The sequence below is a fragment of the Erithacus rubecula genome (genome assembly GCF_903797595.1).
Source record: "Erithacus rubecula genome assembly, chromosome: 5".
Lineage (NCBI taxonomy): Eukaryota > Metazoa > Chordata > Aves > Passeriformes > Muscicapidae > Erithacus > Erithacus rubecula.
Window position 1 is genome coordinate 26,336,239 of NC_136687.1, and position 26,308 is coordinate 26,362,546.

The following is a 26,308-nucleotide window of genomic DNA, read 5'->3' on the forward strand; positions in this document are numbered from 1 at the left end:
TAGTTCCTTTGTAACAGACAAGCAAGTATGTTATATTATTTTGAAGGCTTTCACACCTTAGGTATGTCTTTGACTATAGGTAATATCATTTTGGTGTAGTGAAGGCAGCATTGATCAAATACTGGCAAGTTACCTTGCAAAGCATGGGATCTGACTGTCTGAATCAAGATCCAATTGCACTTAATTAAAATAATACTTACTACCTCTAGAACCAAGTGATTAGGCCTGATCTCAATAATCATCTCCCTCATGCATTCTTAATATTGCAAAATAACCCATCATAACCTCAGGACCTTCTGAGCTGTAGACTTGAATGAAAGCCAAAACTGATTAAAAAGTAACCACATATTCATTCTCAGTCTAGCTTGAGCTCATGTTCATGGAAATGTCAGCAAACTGACTTCATGTGGCATGAAGTTACACTTAATATTTGTAATATTAAAAATAATACTGCCCACAGGAAAACTTAGTACAGAAGTCTGATCAGAAAGAAGGAAACATATGAATGTGTAGAGGTTATAAAGTGTATGCCAAAGATACATTCATCTTACATCATTACCAACACTGACATGATAGGTAGCTTTGACACTGAAGAAGTAAGCATAGATCTTCAAGTTTTATTTGAAATTAGCTGCAAATGGTACAACCAGTTATAATCAGTTTTCATGTTTTTACATAATTTAGAAGATGTGGCCAAATATGAACAACCTCAGAAAAAGAAACACCAGATTATGCTGCCTGTGAAATCTATAAAGAAAAATCTTATTAAATATGTGTCAGAATTTGGGAATTATTTCTGTACTTCAACAGCTAAAGTAGCAACATCCTGAACAGACAGCTCCATAGTTTTCACAGTACTGAGCGTTCCTGTGGATTATCTCTGAAATATTTTTAACCTATTCCTCTCCTTTAATAAGCAAAAGAAAAGAAATAATCTGAGCCAGGGTAATGGAAGAAAACATCAATAAACATTAGATATAAATCTGAATGCCAGGTGGTATTTGGATATTTGAGGTATTTTTCAAGCTATATTCAAAATTCAGTAGCAAATTATCAATTAAAATAAAAGACTACAGAGATTCTCGAGAGCAATAGTCCTGGGTGGAGTGTTCCATAGAGTTTATCACAAGAATAAACCAACCTGACAGTGTCTAGCAGGCAATCAGTAATAGATTTCACATACCAACACCAAAGCACATATAGCATTCAGAGGACACATACAACAGAAAAGAACAGAAAAACAATTTTTCAATATTCTAGAAGTACTTAGCCAAAACAAACGTTATTATCTCCAGTGAAATACTCCAGGTAACTGAAATTTCTTACCATATTTAAAGATAGACAGTAAAGTTTACACCAAGTCAAAATTCAAATTCCACTGACTTGAGAAAACCCATTTGCATCCATGTTTGTTAATTGAGACATCTAATAAATACGTTACCACCAAATAACAAGTTAGTGACTACAGGAATGCTGACGTGTAAGGAGCAGCTGCAATTCAACTTTGTAGGACAATTTCAAACATCCTTATTAATATGACACAGAAGACTGGACTGTTTTTTAGAAAGAGAAATTATTCAGGAAACAACATGAACACTGGTCAGATCTGTAATCCTATATGTTTGAAAGCCCACAGTTGAAGCCTGTCTTTTATCACTTAGTTAAGTAACAGGGTGTTCCAAAAACAAATACAACAAGGAAATGAGAAAATGAGTAAATATTTACTCACCAGCCTTCTCCTTCTCTGAAATAACTGGCATAGCCTAAAAGAAAGCAAAATACCACTATTAAAAAATATTAGGGACTATTTAGGGGATACCAGTAATATTTGGGAAACATGAAATCTTGAGGTGAGTGTCTAGAAGATCTGAAAAAATCTGAAATCTCACCATGTTAAGCACTCTGGAGAGAAATATACAGTTCCCATTTGAGTGTTTTATAATCTATTGTGAAACTAATTACCATCAGAAAGAACTAGGAGAGAAGCAAGGAGATGGAGTTAATAAGGTATTCCTATGATTACATTTTGAAATAATCATCCTAGAACACATGATCACAAAATTCCACTGGGAAATTACCTAATAATTTTGAGGGAGGAAAACAAAATCCGTGTGACTGAAGATTAGACTGAAATGCCAAATCTTTCTATGGTAGGCTCAAATGTGTGCTGTTCTATAATATACCAGTTTCTTACTTTTGATATAAATTTTCAGAGAAAAGTGATAGAATTGTTTTCATATTGGCTGTAATTGTTTCTGGACTTGGAAAATTGTTTGAGACTTTTTTTTTGCAATGGATGCAATTTTTTTTTTTTTAATTATGCTTTCCTTTCAGACTAATATAGAACAATCTGAGTATATTTTTCCTAAGAAATGGGGTTATAGATTGAATGAACTGTAAAGTGAAACTTATATGTCAAGCAATAAAAGGAGTTTTAAAATGTATATGTAGGACAGGGTGAAGACAGGCTGGATGAGAAATTGGATTGGGTATGCAATATATGCAGAACTGCCCCATGAGTTAAGGTATCAATTTTACCTCCATTTCACTTATGCCAGTCTAGTCTTTATTTAGTTGATTTTACTGCTGCAGATCCAAAGAAAAAGGAAAAGGGGATTGTTAGACAGAAACAAATCAACCAGCTTCAAACTTGCTATAGAATTTCTCAAAACAGACTTTGAAAATTTAATTTAATTTGATTTGTCCTGTTATGAATACAATAGTGCTTCATAGAATTTATTGGATAAAATTCCAACAAAATTTCAACTAGAACATATCTTAGAAGTTACACATTAATATATGCCTTTTGTGATTCTTTGTGTTTCACCTGTACTCTGTCTGGATAAATGTGTGTTTTTGATTTTGACATTCAAAAATATTACACAGTCAGACTAATATTATTCAAACCAATAGTAGTCTCTTGCTGGAAAAACATTTTCCTTGCATTTTACAAATATATTTGTTCAGAGGAAGGACCAGTAATGTAGTAAAGTCTGAGGAAATATAGACTGAGGAAAATTAACATGCCAAAGAAACAATAAAATCACAGAGTGAATCAAGGTCTTAGTTTCAAAGAAAGAAAAAGTGTATCATGTATGAATTTTTTTAAAAAGTTGATATAATTTTGAAAATTAGTATGTATTTTCCTTCTCTTTCCCAGACTTTAGGGGTTGCATTGGCTAAGATAAGTAAGAAAATAAGAAAGAAAATCTCAGATTCACTATTCACATTAGTCCAAGAAAGGAATTTGTAAACACAGAACTTTGTATGGAGGAGAAGGTGAGAAACAAGTAAACAAACAGATAAAAAACCCCTTAATGGCACAAAAAAAGAAAGACAGAATGAAATGTGAATCAAATGGGAGGGCCAGGACAAAAGAAGGAAAGATGGGAACAAGTTAACATCACACTTTAACGCTGCGTTTTGTTGGCTAGAAAAGGTATGATTGCTTCCTCTAAGAAAATATTAGAGGACACAGAGGTGGTTGAAGATGTGGCAACCGAGAGTGTCTGCACTGAAATCATAAGCTGTGTCATGGAAAAGAGGGAACAGTTTGATGGGGGCAGCCTCTGGATGGTCTAAATTGAAAAAAGCAAGACAAACAGCTCAGGGGAAGGAGCTACAGGACTCCATGGGGATATGATAATGACAAATAGAGAAGATCATTTTCTGCTGGCTTTATGACAGACTTGAATGGACTTTGGTCATGTTTATAATTGCACTGCAAGTCACTGGCAGTGCCTTTAGCCTGAATGAACTCTTTCTGAAATGTTGTTATCATCATTCACATTAACATGTAGATTTTTGTTCATATTGGCATATCAGATTTAAATATTGTTAATAATGCCATTGTTCACATTGCTCACAAATTATTTCCTGGAAATATACAGTATTTATAGTTGATGGTCACTAAAATATCTTGATGTACAATATGCATTTTATTGAATTTGTTAAATGGCAGTCTTAAAGGTTGCTAGGGTTTAGTGGATGTAACACAGGCAAAAAGATGTTGTAGGAAATACTTAAAATCATCAAGCCTCAAGGCAGATGTGGAAGTCACAAAATTTCTACTTCTGTTTAATAGGATGAAGAAGAACTTTAAGTTCCAGAAAATGGAAAGGTAGAGTGAGGTTGAGTGCTTTCAAATATCTATTTTCTAAAGAGTGCAGTACTTCTGAATTAAGATGCAAAATGAGCTAAAAGTTGCATCAGAACATTCTTTTCCTGCTCAAATGCTGAAAGAAAGAAGCCTAAATGGACACAACGTCCCTTGAAAATTTAAAATAAAGTAAACCACGAATAAATCTTGCTGAAAAAGATCTCAGACAGTCCTCCTATTGTTTAGTTTTTTGTTAATACAGCTACACACGCTGCTTACATGCTGCCCAGTGGGAAACATGATTGTTACTTATGAGAAATGCTCTCATCTTCACTACAGTTTTGAATTCACTGGAGACCTTCCAATGAGTTCCATATGTTCCAAATGAATTGCATTCCCAGGAAGTGATTTAACATTTCTGGCAGTAGAGCAATTAAACCGGATTTTCCTGCTTGACCAGATGGGTTCACTGTAACTTCACATTATTTCTCACTCTCCTCAAAGCACTGAAGAACTGGACTAACAATTTCTGTATGATCAGATCACATGTGTTTTAGAAAAAAGCAGACACATACCCTTCAAAGATTTCAACAAACATCTCCCCAAGACAGCTCCTTTCTATGTTTCTAATAGCATGTGCTCTTAGCAGCACCAAGAAACAAAAGGAAACAAAAAAAGAGCTGAAATATATTCAGATTTTTCTTCCAAATTAGAGGGCAGGATTTTTAAATTATGAAAATCTTATTTGAAATGTTATGTGAAATTTTTGTGTTGGTCCTTGTTGTATTGCAGCTGTGTCACTGAAACTATATTGTGTCTGCAATTATTGCTGTAAAATGTATGTAAAATGCTATAGAATTATAGAATAGTTTGGGTTAACAGGGACATTTATAGGTCACTCCTCTGCAATGAGCAGGAACATTTTGAAATGGATCAGATTGCTCAAAGTACAACCCAACCTGACCTTGAATGTTTCCAGGGATGGGGCTTCTGCCTCCTCTCTGGGCAACCTGCTCCAGTATTTCACCATTCTCATTGTGAAACAATCCTTCCTTACATCTAATTTAAATCAACCCTCTTTTCAATGCCATTACCCTGACAAAAATGCCCTTCTTTACCCACCAAACAGTACAACCATCAAATCCATATATCTGTTAAAGGCTTTACAGAAACCCAGATAAATGGCATCTGTAGCCCTCTCCTTGTCCACTGATGAAGTCACTGTAGGAGCTACCTAGATTGGTCAGGCAGAATTTGCCCTTGGAGGAGCTGTGCTGGACATTTTGAACACATATTGGACATTTTTCATTAAAACTGCTGTTACCTTGAACATATAGATATTATTGTCTAGTAATACTGGGTTAATAGACACTTTCTGTGAGTTTTATTAGATGTTTTGTGGAAAAGATGTCTTCCAGGAAGAAAAAAAATGGTGAAAATTCTGGTAAATCAACACAAAAAATAAAAACTTTGGACAAATTAAAAGTTTTATTTGACCAAAGTAAATTTTTTTCCCGAGCTTCGAAGAATATTTTAGCAGGAAAGGGTATTAAATATGAAAAAAAACGCTTGCAATTTGATAGAGAAACCATTCATTTTTGCCATGAGCAGTTCTTTGCTATGAAATCAGACAAGAATCCTTCCCCACACCCCAAATTAGATTGCTTCCATTATAGTGTTGTCCACATTCACATATTTAATCTCTGATTTTGGGTTAAAAACTAGAGCCATAGCTTTCCAGATGAGAAGTGGTGTAGTCATTAAATGTGTGCAGTGTCTTGGTGGTGAAAGCACCATCTGCAAAGAAGACATCATTTTTGGGGCAATGGTGAGGGTATGATGGGCTGCAAGACTGCCACTGTAAAAAGCTGAGGCATACCCAGGCTGACCTGAACACACCTTGGCTCTCCTTCAAATGCAGGCAAAGCTAGATTATATGTATACTGACTCCAAACCTGCAGAGAAAGCCACTACAAATAAAATTAAACTAGCTTTTGTTTTGGTTCCTTGCACTCACATAACATAAACAGCTCTATCATAGTTGCAAAGGGCTGCACTAATTGGCAAATATATGTACAAACTGGCAAGTTATTGCAGAGGAGCATGTATTATATTATTTCTGAAATAACTTTTCAGTTATATCTATTTATTGTTATATTAACTCATTAACACATTGGAATGTCACTATATTTCAATATTACAAAAAAGATATAGCAGTTCTATTAAAAAGTTAATAAATCCACATTTGTTTTTTTTTTTTTAATTACAGGAGGTAAAGTGCATTTGGCATTATGTAAATCGAATTTATTTACTGCCTTCCAACTGAAAATGGATATTCTACAAAGTTCTTCCATTGTAAAGGCACACAATTGCTGACCTCAAGATGTTATAAGTATCTCACCCTGTTTTTGAAATCACTTTTATGTTGTTCACTTCTTGTTCCTGCAATTAAAATCATGGTCTAAAGTCTCACCTTAGTGAATGCTTGTATTATAACAAATAGAGATAGCAAAAACTGTAGTTTTCACTGAAATAATTTGCTTCAAGACCAAAGCTATTTCCTAATCTATAAAAATAGAATATTTACATTGCAATAGAAGCAGAAAAGAGATCTACTTCCACAGACTGAAACATAGAAAATTTTCTATTTATGTTTAAGAGAAGATCCTTAATTTTGAGACTTGAAACAACTATGTAGATTGAAATATATCTCTGTTGTCTTCTTTCTACTTAACTGAACAAAACAAAAATTTAAAATCCTCTAAATATGGATGCTGCACTGAGCTTCTAACATGAAGGAAAGGATGTAATATCTACACAATGTATACAATTACCAAATGACAGAGAGTTGTATTCCAGTAAACAAGAAGTTTGTACCTGAAAACTAAGGTCAAAAATGCTCAGACAGTGAACAAATTTTAAGTACTATTCATTCCATCATTAAACAGAGTATGTTATATATAATCTGGAGTCCTTAAAAAGACTTTTAATTTTATTTTTTATAGAAGGTATGCACCAATTTTCTTAATTTGGATAAGCAGTAATTAACAACTTACTGGGCTGTTTTACCAAATAAAAACATCCATGATCATTCAGATGATTTGGAGTTGGGAAATACTGCAGTCCATATGCAGAATTTTCCTCAGTAATATACCCCCATTACATCAAAATGCTGAATAAGTATCTCTACTGATAAATTCTCATAAATTCTTTTGAAACCATTAATGCTAATCAATTAGATTAAGTGAGTACACACAGAAGACCCTTTCAAAAATTCTAATTAATTTGGAGTGCCATGATATTTTAGTATTTGCATTGAACAGAAATCAGAGCAATAATAAAGAAAAAATACCAAGAATAATTAGTTTATAATTCACTCTTATTTACAAGACATTTTATTAAACTTGCAGTTTTTAAAACTAAGTTTTCAGTTCCCCATAATTTTATTTCTTTTTCAATCTGGATAAGGAAAGAGAAAAAATAAAATCATCAACTGTGAGGACAGACCAGCTTTAGAAGGGGAATTTAGCAAGTTCTTTCTTTGTGGTCTTTAATTTTACTGAAGAGTAGAGCGGAAGGCAATTAAAATCCACCCAACAATAAAGCTGCATCAATTATCTCATTTTTAAAAAGAAATTAATGTCACATTCAGATGTGTCTGGCTGAGGTTATGACAACACTGTGAATTTAATTCTAGTGGAAGCACAAAGCTATATGCTTGCCTGCATGTGTTCTCCTCCAGTCTGTTCCATGCCTCTCTACACTTTGTTTTCTGACTAGATATTCTGTTTGCTCGAGCCTCTTTATGCCACTCAGGTCATACACAGAGACCTCTTCTAGTTAGTGCTGGATGGTTGGCAGCTCTCCTTCCATGAGGCAATTGCCAAGAGCCTTCATTTGGGGTGGTCTGATCATTTCCTCTGTCATTCAGCTGGCAGAGTGTGACTCTTGTTGGGATGGAAGCACAGAACAAGATGCAGGATAACTGCCTTGTGCTCTGTCTGGTGTTATCACAGACTTCCCATAGATCAGGGTAAGCTCCCAAAGCTCTGAAATCTGTCAGGACCACATGAAGCTGGTTCATATGACAGATAAGACAAAAGACTGTCTGCAGCTTGTCCAGACCATTAAGTAGAGTTTGGCCATAATAAAGAATTAATTTCCTTCTTTATAGGGATACTTAAGACTTCACAGCAGCATCTGAGGGCTCCTAAATATCCCAAGAGTTACTGTCACACATTTTGTGAGACACAATTTTTTTTTTCCAAATTAGTGTTTGCTATACCTCAGCTTCTTTATATATAAGGACTCAACTTGAAGTAAAAGCAAGAGTATAATTTATGCTTGTATTTCCCAGGAGTTCATGAAATAAGGAATTTGATTCCACTTAAACTGCCCTCTACTTTCTGGAGTGGACATATAATACCTGAAAATGGGGTCAGTTAAATTTTAATTCAACATTAAGGAATGTTTATACAGCTTTTGGTAATAACAAAAACCTGCTCTTCCTTCCATTCTCCCAAACATATGTGTCTCTTCCCTACAAAACCCATGAATGTTAACACCAAAGCTGAGATGTGACACACTATATCTAGAACTGGAGCAGCCCCAAGAGTGCTCATGCTTTTCATCAATCACCAGTTGTTCTATTAAGATTCATTTACACAGAGAGCTTTTTCCCAAGCTCACGAGTAACTTTTTGGCTAAAATTTATCATATAAAACCTTTTACAATAACAAACATATCAATAAACCCTGCAACACTGGCAAAACTGAACTATTTGGGAACCAGAAGGCACGCAGCTCTATAAGGCAACAGTAAAAGATAATTAGAGTCTTATGTTTCCCATTAATTTCAACATCATGTAATGTCTACAAATGTGATTTTGTCTTAAAGTCCTGGAGTCTGAGGATTGCTTCTATGTGGCTGACAGGAATCCCAGGTTATTTCAGTTTTTACTCATCCCCTCATATATAGTGCTTACAACCTTAGAACAGGTTTTATGTAAACCAAAATTTCCTAGTATCATGTCACGATGAATCCAAGTTACAAATCAACTGTGAGCACCCATTTGCAGAAGAAAATGGCATTTAAACCCAGAAAAATTCTACCATTCCTGCCTTTCCTTAGCCACCTCAAAGAAAACAAAGGAGTCCTTCATCCTGAGAAAAGCAGGCCACTCTTACTAATTTTGAAGGGTGCAGATAGGAAAATGAGGAAGCTCTTCTCGTGGCCGCAAGTGCCAGAATCTATCTAAACACCCATACTGTGTCTTCATGAGCTAACTGAATAAAGCTTAGCTGTAGAAATCATCAGCTATGTAAGCAAGCAATCTGATTCTAATGATCTTTCTGATACTCAGCCCAAATCCAGTGATTGATTACTGTCTACATTTTTGTATTCCATTATTTTTTTTATCCTGAATTCAGATATCACTGAGGTTAGCGGCAATAACTCTGCAATAATTTCTGGAACATTATGTTTGAAAGGTTGGTATTTATGCTGGTCAAAGAGACCTCACTGTGTTTTAGCCTTATGTTCTGCAAAAGAAAAATCAGTTGTAGAGCATTGCAGCAGCTGACACCTACTGGGAGGGCAGTAGGTGAGATTTATGAGGATTGATCCTGTGTGAGTTTGCTCTCTTGAATCTCTGCAGACAATCCCAGCTGCAGAGCCTCTTCCCATTTTTAGCTACAGCAGGCTATTACAACTGTTTGGAGTTCTCTAACTAAATAAATAAAAAAGCAAACCCCACAAAGCTGGGTTTTAAAACATGGTATGTATGTTTTGGAATGAATATTGATGCTTACAGTCTCATGGGTATTCAGTCACCGTGATATTACTTTTGTTAGACCAGCTGGGAAAGGATCTAAATCAGATCCTCCAGGAGGCTCTTGATCTTGAGCTTTATTTAAGGCATAACAGAATAAATTACTACAAAAGTTACATTTCCTCTGTGATGATGAAACACTTACTTTCTGCAGAGCCTCATCATTCTTTGCTCAGAAAGCTGCACAGTCACAAAAAAAGTGATGCTAATCATGGGATGATAGAGACAGGAGAGGAGAAGCATGCCTGACAGAAACAGCAGTGGGTTTGGGAGCATCCAGGGGGTGTTTCATTAAGGAAAAAAAGGACATCTAACTTTGCAAGGTAGCAGGGCTGAGCATAGGAGAGTAAGTGTCAAACAAATGCATTTCAGTAAGTTATCACCAACCCTGAAAAATGTGATAATTATAATTTTTTTTTAGTTTACTAAAAGATAGAAAAAACATAGATTAACATTAACCACCCTATTTTCCTTTACAGTGAGGAGAAAAATGACAAGCACTAGAAACACACAATATGACAGTGGTTTTATCTTGGGCAGGGGGTGAAAGTAAAAAGGAGGGGAATAAAAATTAAAATATGCTACCTGGACCTCGTTTGTTTATTTGTCCATATTCTTGGAATCTCAGCTTGTTCATGCTTCCACATACACATGCAACAAGCAGGAGCTTAAAAAATAACAGCAGTACTGCAACCCTACTCAGTCAGTATATTTCTAGGTCATTCAAGAGAAAAATAGATGAAATTAAATGAGTTCTTCTGCTCTTTGTCATACAAAACCTTGGCAAATGTTTAAAGGTTAACAGACAAGGTATGCAGAGTCAGTACATCAAACCATAGTTTTTTGGGTGAAAAGTAGAAATTGGCATTTTGTTCAGTCAAGAATTTCTGTTTATTTCAATATAGTTAAGTTCCAAAAAATTGAAAAGATATTGCATATATGAAAACAACCCAAAGACAGAAAAAAAGAAATAAAATCATGTAACAAATAAACATGAGAACTTTCTTTTTCTGAAAAGAAATGGGAGCTTTGACTCCAAAAAGGGCCTGTGGAAAGGATGCAAAGTAGTTTTTTAATCCATACATAAAAATGGAAGCCCTAAAAGATACCCTAAGCCCTTGAAAAACCTCTTTGGAAAAAAAAAAAAAAAAGATTCATCAGCACAGCTGTTTGTGCCAAAACCCTAATTCCCTTTCCTTTCTTTGAGAAAAATATCAAATTATAGCCATTTTGATTGTAATATCTAAACTCTGGTCAAACTGAGTATTAGAATTCCTCTGCTCAAAGCTGCCAATCCTCTTCTGGTAGAGTTAATAAATCAGAGAAATATATGTTTTGTCTGCCATATAATTTCCTCAGCTGGAAGCACTACTGTCAGATCACTGCTCCAGGTCTGTGATATGATCAACTCCTATTACCTGTCTGCAGGGTCTTTTAACACCTTGTTTAACTGAGAAATGCCTGAACTAACATTTCCTAGTACACACCTACATGGAAAGACACCAGCACAGGCAACAGATGCCTTCCATCTCTGCAGTAATTCCATTTTATTCTCAGGTACTATCTGCCAAGCTGGGATCTCTGATGCTATAAAAACACAGAAACCAGAAGAAATACACCTGTGAAGTTTTGCTCATGCTGCTGACATATTTTAAAAGTCAGGGAGGGAGGAGGAGTTTTGCAACTGACTGTAGGGGATTCTGGGTTCCATTCAACACCTGAATAATCAGCTGTGTGTGCTGCAGGTTAAAGTTAGGACGAGCTTACTGCCTGGGTAAGATTCCTTTTTTTAGAGCAAGACTACTGGGGATAGTCATGATCTGCTACTAACATGTTAATAGTAGTCTGACTAATCTTTTTTTGTCACTTACAATCTTACAAATATCTAATTTTTCTCATCTTCAGAATGTAAATAGTAATGCTTTGCTATTAAAATAAATGCTTAGAAGCTTTCAAGTGCCTAAAAAATTTCTGCAAATATTCTAATTGTCATTATAGACTTTTCTGTGCCTCATGCATAAAACTGCAGCATTTTGCAAGATAACCATATTTAAAAAGTTAATTAATCTTCTTTTTGAACACATACACCTTTTTCTTCAAAGTACTAAACTTTTCTATTCTAAATGATCTAGCACACTTTGTATTTCTGTAGCTTGCATTCTGATATCAAAATTATTTCCATTAAGAAGTTCCATATTTTAGTTCAGTTGTGTAGGAGATTTTAATTGTTAGAATCAGTGAGAGTTAGATACAGCTCCATATGTCACTGTGATGTATAAAAGTGATACTGCAATTTTTATCTTATTTAACAGGTATAATAATATTGCATTCAAAGAATGGCCAACTAGAGCTGGTGAAGGATATGCTTTGTCTGAAAAATCTTTATTTTACAAACTGTTTTTATGAAGTGCTTAAAAGTTGGAGATAATCCAATACTGCCATTAATTTATCTAACATAAATTCCAAACATTTTTGTTTTCTATACGTGATACATTTCCAATTCATGGGAAAAAATAAATTGTTCCTGATACAGAGCACAATACTGAGCTGTAGTAAGTGAAGCCTCAAGCTGAGGCAGCCTAGCTCATAATCTTCCTGTCTGTGTTGTGTCTATTTCCTTCTTAAAGACACAGTTCTGTGTAGACATATATGGATAGACATAAAAGGTAATAAAAATCTATTCTTAAAACAGGATTTCTAGCAAAACTTTTACTAGTTGCTACATTTACTATGAAGAGAGCCTTCAAACTCCTTCCTTTTCCAGATGTCTAAAATTGTTCTTCTTTCAGGATTGCTGTATTTATTTTGTTCTGATTTTATTTTTGGTTTCAGAGCAAAGAAGTATCTCATCAATGTCTGTGTTCCCACGCTATTCCCATGAAAATCTCAGGCTTGCAGACAGATGCACTGCAGATCCTGAGAGTACTAAGAGGGTCCAATTCTGTGAAGTGCTGAGCATTTCCTGTATTTACACAGGATCATGCCTTACTAGTACAGTTTCTTCCTGAAACTGTTCCAACTTTCCCAAACTTTGTGTGGCATATTACAAAAATGTAGTTCGCAGTTTCTAAGCTTTCAAAACTTTCCAGAGAGAAACAGCACACAAGAGTCCAAGTACACTTTTGGCTTTCATATCAATACCAGTTCCCTGAGGAGAGTTTGAATTATTCTGTATTTTAGTTAAGAGGGACTGTTACAAGTAGGAAGCATTTTCTGCCAATACACTTTTGATTGAATCTTATGTTCACACTCAACTCTTCTAGAACCAAATTTTCACATGCATTTAAAAATCCTGACCACTTCAATAATGCAAAAAAAGAAAAAAAACAAACCAAAAAACCTCTAAAAGGCTGCAAATCCCATTTCATGACACAAAAAGAAGAGGTGCTTTTTAAAAAGCAGTTAGTCCACTGACTGGTGGAGTAGACTTATTAAAAATAGCTGTATTTCATATTAAAAAGATTTTGCAGAAAGATTTAAATGAGTAGGATGAATATAAAATTTTGTATCCACCCATCCTAATCCCTAGTTTTGCATGTAAATGTAAATTACAGGCTGGTTGCAGGAAAGGTAGGTATCTCTTTCAAAAAAATTTCTCTTTCTTGTGTCTTGGCAGCAAAGTAAGCAGAAATATGGCTTAGTGAAAATAAACTGTCCAACCAACAAACAAAACAACAACACTGTACCAGTTCTTGTGTGAGTGCCTGTTTTTCATTGGAAAGAATGGGAGAATGCAGTACCCTTGACCACCCATGTACTTTAGACCTTCAAACTCAGTTTTTGTGACCTGAACAAAGTTCAGGAAGGAATGGGCTGTGTGTGCAGCAAGTTGCAAAACTTGCTGTGTCTCTCAAAACAGTAGCATAAAATCAAAGTTTTATTTATATTTACCTGTTTTTTAAGGAATGTGGTGATAGCTGTGATAAGCTAACCCACAGATAAATTAGATCGAGTTTTTAAGTCTGCTTTTTTAATGCCTATTTCTCCATTGTTTTGCACTTCTAGTCTAGTCAAAATTTGCACCACTCTGATCACTTTTCATAGTCAAATCCTACTCCCTGACCTCTGGGTTTAACATGATTTAGAAAAGAGAGGAATATCCAGATGTGAGTACCCAACAGCCTATGGAATATTTAGAGAAAGTGAATATATTCTAACCTGTGGGAGTAAAGGAAATCTACCCAGGTGTGCTGAAAGAGATGATTACATCAGTGGAAAATCATGACAGCTGTGGGGTGCTCCTGGTAGCTGGGAAAGACACCTGTATTCAAAGCAGGCAAAGAAGCAATGACTCTAAGCTTGTAAGTCCATCTTAGACCAGGGAAAGATGTGGAGCAGACCTTGGAATCCATGGCCAAAGACATGAATCAAAGGAAGGGAACTGAGAGCAAACAACAATTTACTAAGAACAAAATCATCCTTGATCAACCTGATTTGTCTATCAAGATGTAATCACTGGCTATGTGGACAAGAAGAGAGCAGATAATGTACCTTAACTTTCCTAAGATTTTCTACAGTATCTCCCAAAGCAGTCTCATTTGAGAGCTGGAAGTATGAGCTGGAAGAGTAGATGGTGAAACGGGTTGAAAACTGTCTGGAGTAACATAATTCAAAATTGCCAAGCCATTAAAACTGCCATCTTAACTAAGGTATCTAGTTCAAAACCAGCTTATTTATCTCTTAGATGTTTAAGAATGTGGGGGAACTAATTTGTTCTGAATTCCTAGTGGAATCTGGATGCCCTTTTTAGATGCAGGACAAAATGGCTGAGAAGATAACGCCAAACATTGCTGAACACAGAAGACCAGTTCTGCACTTGGCCTGAGGAAAAGATAAAATTCTGTGAAAACTGGAATCAGTGGTATTTCAGGGAGTTCCCCAAAATGCAACGGAGTGGGAACCTTTGGAAGCTGATATATCTCCTGCTATGTGCACTGAGTCCTAAAAAGTGTAAGAATTTCTTGTGAAGACATCAAAGAAATGCATACATTCAAGTCAGAAATCCAAGCAGGAAAAAGATGGTGGCTCACAGTATACACTTACAGTTGCTGCAGTTGTGACAGATTGTCTTGAAGTATTTTCCACAGACATCAAGAAAACAAATAATGGCAGCAGAAGGAGATGGTGGTGCCATAATTAGTAATAAGAAATTTTCCTGTGTTTCCAAGCAGTCTGAGGAAACTTAATTTATATTTGTGAGAATGTGACAGTGTTTACAAGTGTACATAGCCTCAATGCTACATTTCAACAGGACTAAACAATCCAAACTTTCAGCTCAGTAAACACCACACAAAATACCATATATTTTAACACTGGCTCTCCTGACTGGTATGAGTGTTATGAAATTCCATTCATATTCCTGAATATTTCTAACAGACCAGTCCTGAAATCCTGGCACTAGAAGCATCTGGTTCTGGAGAAACCATAAGTTGTTTGTATATACATAGAAACAGCCCTGGTGTACAAACAAATACATTGCAGCAAGTTTCCTGACTTTATTTATTTTTTTTTTTTTTCCCATGCTGAAAATTCCATAGTTAAGTTATTAGGAAGTTGAGTCTGAGGAAAATATGTCACAAATTTTAGTACTTTATTACTAGAGGGGCAGTTCAGGATACCCTCTATCTTCAACAACTCTATTCTCTCATATAAGCTACAGAAAAGCTGCTGCAGCTACAGATTTCTGGCTTCCATTAAAAACCAAAATGTTCTGAAAGCAGTTAGATACTCTTTAGACCATCACTGATTAAAAAGTACTGAAAGTGTAGGAAATTATTACTTTCTGTTATTCCTATTTCTTTTGCAAGTTAACATACTCATGTATTGTAAAATTTAAAGAATTTCAACAATGTAGTTAGCTTTTCTCCTAGTTTCTTTCCTTCCTTCCTTCCTTCCTTCCTTCCTTCCTTCCTTTCCTCCTTTCCTTCCTTCCTTCCTTCTTCCTTCCTTCCTTCCTTCCTTCTTCCTTCCTTCCTTCCTTCCTCCTTCCTTCCTTCCTTTCCTTCCTTCCTTCCTTCCTTCCTTCCTTCCTTCCTTCCTTCCTTCCTTCCTTCCTTCCTTCCTTCCTTCCTTCCTTCCTTCCTTCCTTCCTTCCTTCCTTCCTTCCCTTCCTCTTCCTTCCTTCCTTCCTTCCCTTCCTCTTCCTTCCTTCCTTCCTTCCTCCTTCTTCCTTCCTTCCTTCCTTCCTTCCTTCCTTCCTTCCTTCCTTCCTTTCCTTCCTTCCTCCTTCCTTCCTTCCTCCTCCTTCCTTCCTTCCTTCCTTCCGTCCCCTTCCTTCCTTCCTTCCTTCCTTCCTTTCCTCCTCTTCCTTCCTTCCTTCCTTCCTTCCTTCCTTCCTTCCTTCCTTCATTCCCTTCCTCCTTCTTCCTCCTTCATTCCTCCTTCTTCCTTCCTCCTTCCTTCCTTCTTCCTTCCTTCCTTTCCTTCCTCCTTCCTTCCTCCTTCCTTCTTCCTTCCTCCTTCCTTCCTTCCTTCCTTCCTTCCTTCCTCCTTCCTTCCTCTTCCTTCCTTCCTTCCTTCCTTCCTTCCTTCCTTCCTCTTCCTTCCTTCCTTCTTCCTTCCTTCCTTCTTCTTCCTTCCCTTCCTTCCTTCCTTCCTTTCCTTCCTTCCCCTTCCTTCTTCCTTCCTTCCTTCCTTCCTCTCCTCCTTCCTTCCTTCCCTTCCTTCCTGCCTCCTTCCTTCCGTCCTTCCTTCCTTCTTCCTTCCTTCCCTCCCTCCCTCCCTCCTCCTCCCTCCCTCCCTCCCTCCCTCCCTCCCTCCCTCCCTCCCAAAAAAATTGCATGAAACAAAGTAGAAGAGAGAGCAACTAGTCTGACCTCTATGTCTTATAGGCAATTATCTACCATGGATTTCAAAGAAGTAGTCTTTAGGAGACTAAAATATTCAGGAAAGATTCAGATTGCAGGTCAAAGTTATGTAAGTAAATTAATTTATTAAATTAAATAAGCCATATTGCAAAAAGAGAAAAAAATTTGTGTAGCACATTATGATGAAGGAGAAAAAAAAATAAATCACTATTTCAGCTTGTTGTGTGTAGTAAGTCCCTTGTAGATTTGTTTAATAATGTGATTGGATGCTAAACAGAAGACAAGAGTTTTCATACCATTCCTGGGCTTCTCTGGTCTCTTTCTTATTTCTATTTGTGATGAATGCTTCAAACAAGAGTACAGTCAGCCCTTTTTCCTTTGAAAATCCCTGACTAACCAGGGATAATAATTCTGTTCCAATGCCTAGAGGTGATGAAATAAAGTGTGAGCTTTTCTTTTAATTTTTATTTTCCTGAAAAACTAAAGCAAAGAAATTGCTGACATACTGATTCCTGAACAAATCTCAGTCTTTTCAGAACCTAAGAAAGAAATTACTGTGGGTGGGAGCTGCTGGAACAAGAGAGACTTCTGAAATCACATCTTTCCAACGACGTGGAAAGATGGATCCATTCTTGTTTCCTAATTTGTTTTAAAGACTTGAGATGACTCCAATCTGCAACTGTCTCTTGTAAATGGTGCAACAATTAACTGTTCTTTTGCCATTAATGTAATACAAGGTTGAATTTTTAATTGCATTCTGTAGCAAATGACTCAATCTTCTTATGCCTTTGCTGGCAAGACTTAAAAGCCAGTCACTCTTAGATATCTTTTCCACATTCCTATATACAGTTATCAAACCACTTGCTATACTTTGGGCTGATTCCCAAGTGCTTGCCAGGAATGAAAGATATGATATACTATAAAAGCATTTACTTCTGAAGTGACAAAATTGACTTCTATTCCATCTGTATTTATTTAATTTGAATTACCAGTGGATAAATGAACTTTTCCAGGAGTTATGACTGATCATGATCCCATGTAAAACCCTGAACACAGATCTACCATGGTAATTTTGTTAATTAAACTTAAGAGAAATAAGTGGGAAGCCTTCCTTGACTTCGGCAAGCACTGAACCCTTTTCTAGACCACTGAAGACTATCTTCTCATATCTTTTCTGACTTCAAACACTAAAGAAATTGATGTTTCTTTGGTCAATTCAATCTCACTTTCATCAGATACTTTATTTGCCCTGTCAGTTTTACAAGCTGCTACTGAAATAAAGTTTGAGAAACAATTTTGCTGCCTGGGAACCAATTTAATGTGCTCCATCAAAGAAGAGTCATGACATTCCTGTGTTATGTTGTACCCCATGTGAGAAGGAAGCAAACTGTTCAGCCACCATGCTCAGAAAAACTTCTGTCACCTAAGTCACAAATCCAACAAGATAAAGTCCATTTCCTACTGCCAGATATTGAAAGGAGTAATAAAAAAACCCAAAACAATTAGTCTTTATAGTGTTTAGTTAGAGGACTCAGGTTAAAAGCAATTTTGAACCTCTTTTTAAAATGCCTAGTAAAATAATACAGCTTCTGGTACCAAAACTACCTAAAAGGAGGCTGTAGTGAGGTGGGGATTCAGCCTCTTCTCCCAAATAACAAACAATGGGATGGAAGGAAACGGCCTCAGGATGCACCAAGGGAGGTTTAGATTGAATATAAGCAAAAAATTTCCACTCTGAAAGTGTGATCAAGCATTGGAACAGGATGCTCAGGGAAGTGGTGGAGTTACTGTAGGTGTTTAAAAATATATATAGAAATAGTGTTTGGGGACATGGTTTAGTGGGGGAACTTGCAGTGTTAGATTCATGGTTGAATCTTAGATGATCATCCTTAATGATTCTCTTATTCTACTTGAAAGTAATTTAAGATTTTAAAGATTTTATCACATGGAATTATTTTCTATGTGTTATACAAACTTTGGTGTGAACAACTTACCTATGACCTATAAATGAAATTACCAAAATCTTTTAAAATTATTTTATTTGATCCAAAATAAAATAGACAGTGGAGCAGGAATCCTACAATGAAATGTCTCCCTCATCTAGCACAGTGGGATCAGAATGGTTTTAATGAACAGCTGATGGGGCCACGACCTGGGAGAGTCACAGCCAGAACTGGTAAAATTCTCCTCAGGTGCTGCCTTTTAGTGGAAGGACAGCTGCACTATTTGGGAAAATATTATTTAGCTGAGAGAGAGTCAATCCCAGAGTATCTAGAAAATGACAGAGCAGATGTGTTTGCTGAAGAGGTGGAAATGAAATGCTTGGTTCATAGTTCTGGACATTATAACTGGCTTGCACCAAAGCTTGCCAGAGTGGGAACTTTGTCCATGCACATAAACAACCCCTGGGACAAAAACACAGTAACAGTGTAATTACTACTTTGATTCTAGCTATTAGAATTCAGTGAAAACAGTAAGCAGAGATTTAATAGCTCATACAGAGTCTGTGGGAACTTCAGACAGACCTCAACAGGCATTAAGAAAGAGTTTCCCATGCATTTTATGGAAGCTGCATATTCTGTGTGGATTCATACCGGAAGGTGATTTACCATGGGGAATAACTGAGTTAATTTCTCTTTTTGGAAGGTGATATTGATACTGTTCTTGGAGTAAAATTTGCTAATAGTACTTCAAGGTCATCTGGGAGCAAGAAATGCAAATTTATGCCTTTTTTTTTTTTTTCCAAGTAAATCTTAAAGTCTATCTGCTAAAAGATGACAGTGAAGTGTGGAAAAAGATAAAGGTATAATTTATTCACATAGATTAATGAAAAAATCCACTCTTTAATAGCTAGGAGAGAGAATCCTTGAAAAAGCCCTTCAAACTAGGAAAAATTATGTGCAGACACGTTTTTTTTTCCTTTTTATAAATTCCTCAATCCATCCTGTATCAATAAAAATAGTCTTGTATTTAAAATTTCTACTTAATTCTTCATATACACTTTCCTGTCATAGGATACATCACATGTGTTTATCAAATGATGCCTTTCCACATATATATATATATGCCATTTTCATAATATTAAATATAAATTATTCATTATATTTGTTGTCTAAAACTGTTTTGATTTTCATTTGTAGAGATAGTCAACACACACCAATTTCAGATAAAATTTATCAATCATCATCTTCATATTTCACCTAATGTAGTCCAAATCTGTACCATCATTACTATTGTTTTGCTCCCTGTTTCTGGGCTGGGCTCTTACAAAGACCATGCTTATTTGTTTCTTTCTCACAGTATGCCTTCTTTCCTGGATCAAAAACATGCTCTCAGATGCCTTGTTCACTGGCTTATTTTGTCAAATTAAGTCAGTCATTACATCCAGCAATTATTTCCCCAAAGGCTTATAAGTGTCCCTTCCCATGTCAAATTCTGCCCCTAGCCCCATTGTTATTAGAAGACAAGATAATGAGAGAGAATTTTAAAAAGTGTTTTATTCATTAACAATTCTATGATTTATTTTTTGTCTGTCTCCTAGTGTGAACTGCCTTACCTTGGTCTTTAGACTGAAATTTTCTTGAAATAGGACTGTTATTGAAATTAAACACCATACTTGCAACAATTGAAAAAAATATGCATAATGGTGATATTGGTAGCCTGCAAGTATTTTTACTTTAGTTCTCATCAAGATCAGACATGATTACACTCCACAAACCTATTTTAAGGAGTGACAACATTATTTGTATTACTGAAGCACTCAAAAGCCACAGACTTGGACCACAACCTCATTGTGCAAGATCCTGTACAAACAGGGCAGAATTACCCATACACCAGGAGGAATGTAACCAGCATAAAGCAACAATCCCCATGCAGACCAATGTGGGAGTACAGGGAAAATGATGGTTTGTGTCATATAAATAACATTCTAATTATGCTGGGAACACTGGGATCTTGACTGATCTCAAAGGCTTTCAGACACTCCTGCAGAAGAGTGCAGTACTGAAAGCCCTTGGAACAGTCAATGAGCTTTGCTGATGTATGAGGGCATGACCCTCATGAGGAAAAGAGAGATGGATTTCAGCCTCCTGTGTTTTGGCTTTTCTCACAGTTGTGAATTTTACCCTGTAAGCATCTAGGCTCTCATAATCCTGAACATTATAAAATATAGAATATTTTTGATCTAGAATATTTTGTGGTTTTTCTTCATTAACTGTTTCATCTTTTAATTTTTAGTGAAACATGAACTATTTTATCCTTCATTTTCCCCCATTTCCATTTTCCTTTTAAAGAGGATCATCCATTTCCAAAATATTCAGCTGCTTTAGCCCACTGATGCTCCAGGGGTCAATATGTCTTTATTCCTCTTTTCTCTTTTTCTGCTTTCATACGTAAAAGAATTATGAGAAACACTGACAATTCTCGAGCTTTTGAAGAACTTTTTAATGCAATTTATGTTCTTCATGTACTATACTGAAAGGCCTTTATCTTGCAAAAATGAGACCTTTTTTATCACTGTCACAAAGATTATATTTGTAAAAATTTGTGAACTGTCCAAATATATAGTACAGCTCATAAAAATATGCATTAAAGATTTTACCATATCATGAGTGGCACCATTGCTACATTAACTAATACTCACTAGTAGCTACTACAGGGTATCTAGTTACAGCCCACAAGACTGAGGCATGTTTTTTTTCAGGCATGCTTGCATGCTGAATTTGTTGCAAGATTAGAGCGTGAAAAGCCGGTTGTTTCTCTACAGTCTTTCACAGGATTCTGCGGCAATGTAACATAGTCATTGTAATGCAGTTATTGAAGGTAACAGTAAAAGTCAAAGGAGATTTAACAGGAAAAGGGAATTTCTCAACAATGTTATCATTGTGACTTAACAAAAAATGATTTAAAAGTTAAACTGTGCAAGAATGTGCTTATATTAATATCAATCAGTGACAAAACACAGTACCAAAAGCACACAAGGTATGTTAACTGGAAGGAATCTGTTGCCAGTGTTGTGATTTACCCCACCTACACCATTAGCAAGAGATTAAGGAAGTTTAGAATTAGAAGATACACGTGTTACGGAAGGATGGTAGCCCAAAAAAGCATTCTTGCAGGCAGACATGGATGAAATGCTGCCTTGGAATTCGTGTATCCTGTCTTTCAGTCCACCCTAGGGTAGCCTGGGCAGCAGCAGGAGATCTGACCAGGCTCACGTTCTGCAGGGCCCTGCAGCAGAACCACTGATGACCCCAAGTGATTAAGGGTCAACAAACTTTAGCCTGAAGCAACTGTTCTATGAACTTTGGCACATTCTGGGTTGGCTCCTGCTGGTTTGTTGCCTTTGGCCCTTATCTTGCAGTTTAGCAAGGATTGTGAAATTCTGAATAAAGTTAGAAGACATATCGGTTCTGTCTCAGTGACTCAAGGTCTTGCTCTTCAAATGTTCTTGGTCTTCAAAATTCCTTCAGCAAATAATCTCATCTATCAGCTAAGCATTTTCCAATAGGTGTGTCAAAAGGCTCACCAGAAAAAAAAAAAAGGATAAAAAGAAAATATAAAGGGAAAATTTGTATAAATATATAAAAATAGAGGTATAAATATCATATGGGCCTGTGGAGCATTATCAGAGATTCTCTGTGGTAGCACTTTGGAAAACCTTCCTGCATTCTATGTATGCACGAACTTCAGCCCATGACTGAAAAAACTTTTCTGAATTTAATACTGTGTGTTGTGTTCAGATGGATGAAGAGAACAACTACTCCAGAAAAGTGCAAAAATCTTCGAGACATGAAAAATAAAAGAGGAAAGAAGCAACATTCTTTTGGAAGTACTTATAAACCTAATCCCATCAACTCCCAAACATTTATGTAGCAGAAGAGAAAATTTAACATAAAGTTAACTAGACTTCTGAAATTTTTGTTGTGCTTTCAAAGCAGAACTTAGGCTCTTGGAAGATATTATAAATCCTTTCTTATTAAGGAAGAGAACATATAAATCCCTAAACTCCTTTATTTCTTGGCAATATTTCACAATATTTGACAACCACATGTCTTCCTGAAGTGCAGAAGGGCTTCTAGGTAAATAGGTACTCTGAATTAGAAAAAAATTAAATATTTTCCCTATATAGAATCCATATGCTTTGATTTTCCCCTGCAATTTCTGTGTTTTCAACACATTATCCACAGGATGTGTTAAACTACATGAGAAACCTGTTAAAGATTTTTTCCCTTTCCTGAGAATACAGGGGTTTTAAAATACCCTGAAATCCCTAAGCATGTTGAACTATCACTCAGTGCTGGCAAAAGCAAAATTAGATCTTTCTTGAATTGCTTTTGTATTGGCAAAGCAGCAAAAGAAGAATTAGACAAATTGCATGTGACTGTGTGACAAACCTCCACAATGAGCCAACACACAGTTCTGTTTTAATGGTTTGAAAACTGCATATGAAATTGGCTGTATCACTTTCTGTCATGCTTTTTGCTCTCTGCCTTAAAACTATTACAAATCAGGTATTGAATTGTTGAATTTAATAGCAGAAAATTCAAAATTTTAAATCTTAAACATTTAAAATATTAAATATTTTAAATTTAAAATATTGCTGTCTGAAAGTTCCATCAGGCTTCCAAGGACACCTATCTCAGTCAATCTCTTGAGGTGATTTGAAATTCATCACTTTCCAAAGGAATAGTATATTTAATCCCACATAAAATTGCATTTACTCATCCATACTTGTAAACTGTGCTCACACTCCTAGGGCTAGAGCACTGCTGTTAAAGTGTGCTGGACTAAGAGAGATGGTTTTGTAAAGAAAGTGCTTTCTGAAGGACCACACATTACTGAGTAATTAATTCCATCATCTACTCCTCTCCCTTCTATGAAATTAAACCCTACTTCGGTTTCACATTGCAGTCTTCAGACTCAGTGGCCTACAATTCCTCACTAGATGTCTCCCATGTGCAGTTTTTTTGTCACCTATCAAACTACTGTGAAAGAATAAGCTTCCCAGTCCAGTGTCATTCACACTCAGACAATAATGTCTTCTCAGAATGGGAATCCAAAATTTCAGAATAACTTTTGGAGGTCAAAGGATCTCTTATCTTTCCATGTGAAGCCCTGCTTGCCTTTCTGTATTCTTCATGGCAATACTTCCCTATTATTTTCTATGTAATATGTACAGTATTTAAAATGCAGTAATCATATTTCACCATTTATTGGCTGGCAGGATACAGGGATTATCAAGTACCATTACAGGTTGTTTGGATTTTACTTCTCTTTTAAAATAGGAATAGTACAAAAATGTCATAAAGACAGTTTGGTAAGAGAAGGTAAATAGAACAAACTTTCAGAGCACAAACTATGTGTTAGGGAATGAAAACAGGCAAGCTAAAAACTTTACTAATCTCTGTGTTACATAGAAAGGTTCTTCAGTTAGTTTGAAGAAAATAAAATAGTGGCAACACACTGGAATGTGAAACTTCTATTTATAGAAAGCCCCACTAACTAGAAGCCATGCCATTCAATTAACAATTTACAACACCTTCATTGTATAGTGCAGTGGAGAAAGTGGAAGGTTGTTTCATTTCTGTATTTCCAGACGCGTGTCATTTCCAACCCCATATTTAATAGTGTGTAACTGCCTGAAGGGGAGAGATCAGAATGTGTGGCATGTCTCACTGAGAGGAATTTTGTGCATTAGAAAACCCCAAACCACGCTCTTTCAACTATTAAACAGAGAACTAACCGAATTCTTTGCTTCCACCCTGGCTTTGAAGTCCAAAAAAAAAAAAAAAAAAAAAGAAAAAAGAAAAAAGAAAAAAGAAAAAAAAAAAAAAAAAGAAAAAGGAAAAAAGAAAAAAGAAAAAAAAAAAAAAAAAAGGCAAGAAAAAGGAAAGGCAAGAAAAAGGGAAAGCAAGCAAGCAAGAATTGAGACATGGAAGAGAGTGAGGGAGAGCTGAGAAGAAGGAGAGCTCAGGAGGAAGAAAATTTCTTACAAGAGAGGTACATGTAAAGGACAAAAAAAAAAAAAAGTTTTCCATGATGTCAGTCAGAGCATGTCTGTGTCTGGAAAAGTACTTGAAAAGGCAGACATGGATTTGTTCAATTTCAGTAATGCAAACTATTCACGCCACGTTTTCAAACCATGTTCCAGAAGTAAAGAATACTGTGTACAAGGCAAAAAAGAAGATAATTATTTATTTGCTGCCAACAAACTGATTTGATCAAGCTGATACTTTAAGAATTGTCATTTCCTCTTTGCTTTTCAGAATCCATTGTTTTTTCCCAATTTCCTCCTGGTTTACAATCTGTTCTGTCCCTGCACCCTGCTTCTTGCTTTTTTGCTTCTTTCATCTCTCGCTCCCTTCAAGAGGTTGATGCAAAGTTTTGTCCTTCTTTCTTTATGTGTCTGCTTCTACTTTCCTGTGCTCTCCATCTACTGGCAGAAAGATTAAACTGTTGTCGCTGTTTTTCTAACTCAAATCCTGTCTTCATTCCCTCATTCTGTGTGCCTTTATTTGTCTTGGACTCAAGCCTGAAATTCTTTCTTAGATAAAACACAGGAAATTCTCACCAAAAGACATATTTACATATTACATTGTTTCTTTCCCCTTTAATACAGCTTTTCTTTCTTGAGGTTTTGCATATTCTCTCCAGCTAAATGCACATTATTCCCCTCCTCCTCTCCTCCCCCCCAAATCACACTTAAAATAACCACAGCTACAAGCAGAGACGTGAATTTATGGAGTCTGAATTCAATACTAGCAAGACTGACAGCATAAACAACTATTAGTGATGTACTTGTCCCCCAGGGGCACTGGTCTTCAGTCCTTGGCTGGGAAAACATCAAACACCTATCTTTGCACTAAGTGGCAACGTTCTACCTTGTTCAATTCACAGATAAACTTGTTATCCAGCTGTATATCAGAAGAGAAGAGATTCAGATGCTTATAGAAATGAGCAAGACTGTGGCTGCACAACCATTATTGGGAATGATCTGGTGAAAGACAGCCCTGGAATATACAGGAAGGGAACTATTCTTTGGAGCAGGGTGGATGCAATTTGGTGTAAGCAACTATAGTGACTTTAGGCAAGATGCAGATCCAGAGTAAAAGTCAGAAATGTGGAAAATGCAAAGAAAAATAGAAGGAATACATGAGAAAATAAAGGGTAAAAAAACAGAAAAAAGAGAATAAAGGAGGAAGAAAAAAGAATCAAAAAAAGGAAAAAGAAAAAAACCCAAAAAACTAAGAAGAGATGGGAAAAAAGACATTAATGATTCAAGAGCATAGCTAAGTTAAAGTAAATAATAATTTTAAAATCATTCTGATCTTTCCTGTTTTTATATATACAATTATGCCAAACGGGATTTAAATTTCATAACATCTCAAAATGGGCCAAAATCCCATTAAGCACCAAACTTTTGGATATGAATAATGGAGGATTACTTAGAAACAGTTTTACAGTAACATTATAATAAATAGAAAAAAAACTCTATCATGTCAAGACAACATTTTAAAATATTCGTTTAAATGGTCACTAAACATTGCTACCAGCTTGTAGATTAGCAGATAC

The 26,308-nt window shown here is 35.9% G+C and overlaps 1 protein-coding gene across 5 annotated transcripts in view; it reads right to left on the reverse strand.

Moving 5' to 3' along the window:
- The window catches only part of DLC1 (DLC1 Rho GTPase activating protein), a 246,650-nt gene that overhangs the window by 125,863 nt on the left and 94,479 nt on the right, over positions 1-26,308 (reverse strand). For 4 of the 5 annotated variants that reach the window (XM_079305348.1, XM_079305346.1, XM_079305347.1 and 1 more), the window contains exon 5: positions 1,730-1,763. In XM_079305348.1, coding sequence (XP_079161474.1) covers positions 1,730-1,763 — 34 coding nt within the window. Of the gene's footprint in view, positions 1-1,729; positions 1,764-1,889; positions 1,906-26,308 lie in introns of those variants that run through there. The other variant, XM_079305350.1, reaches the window with a different exon arrangement.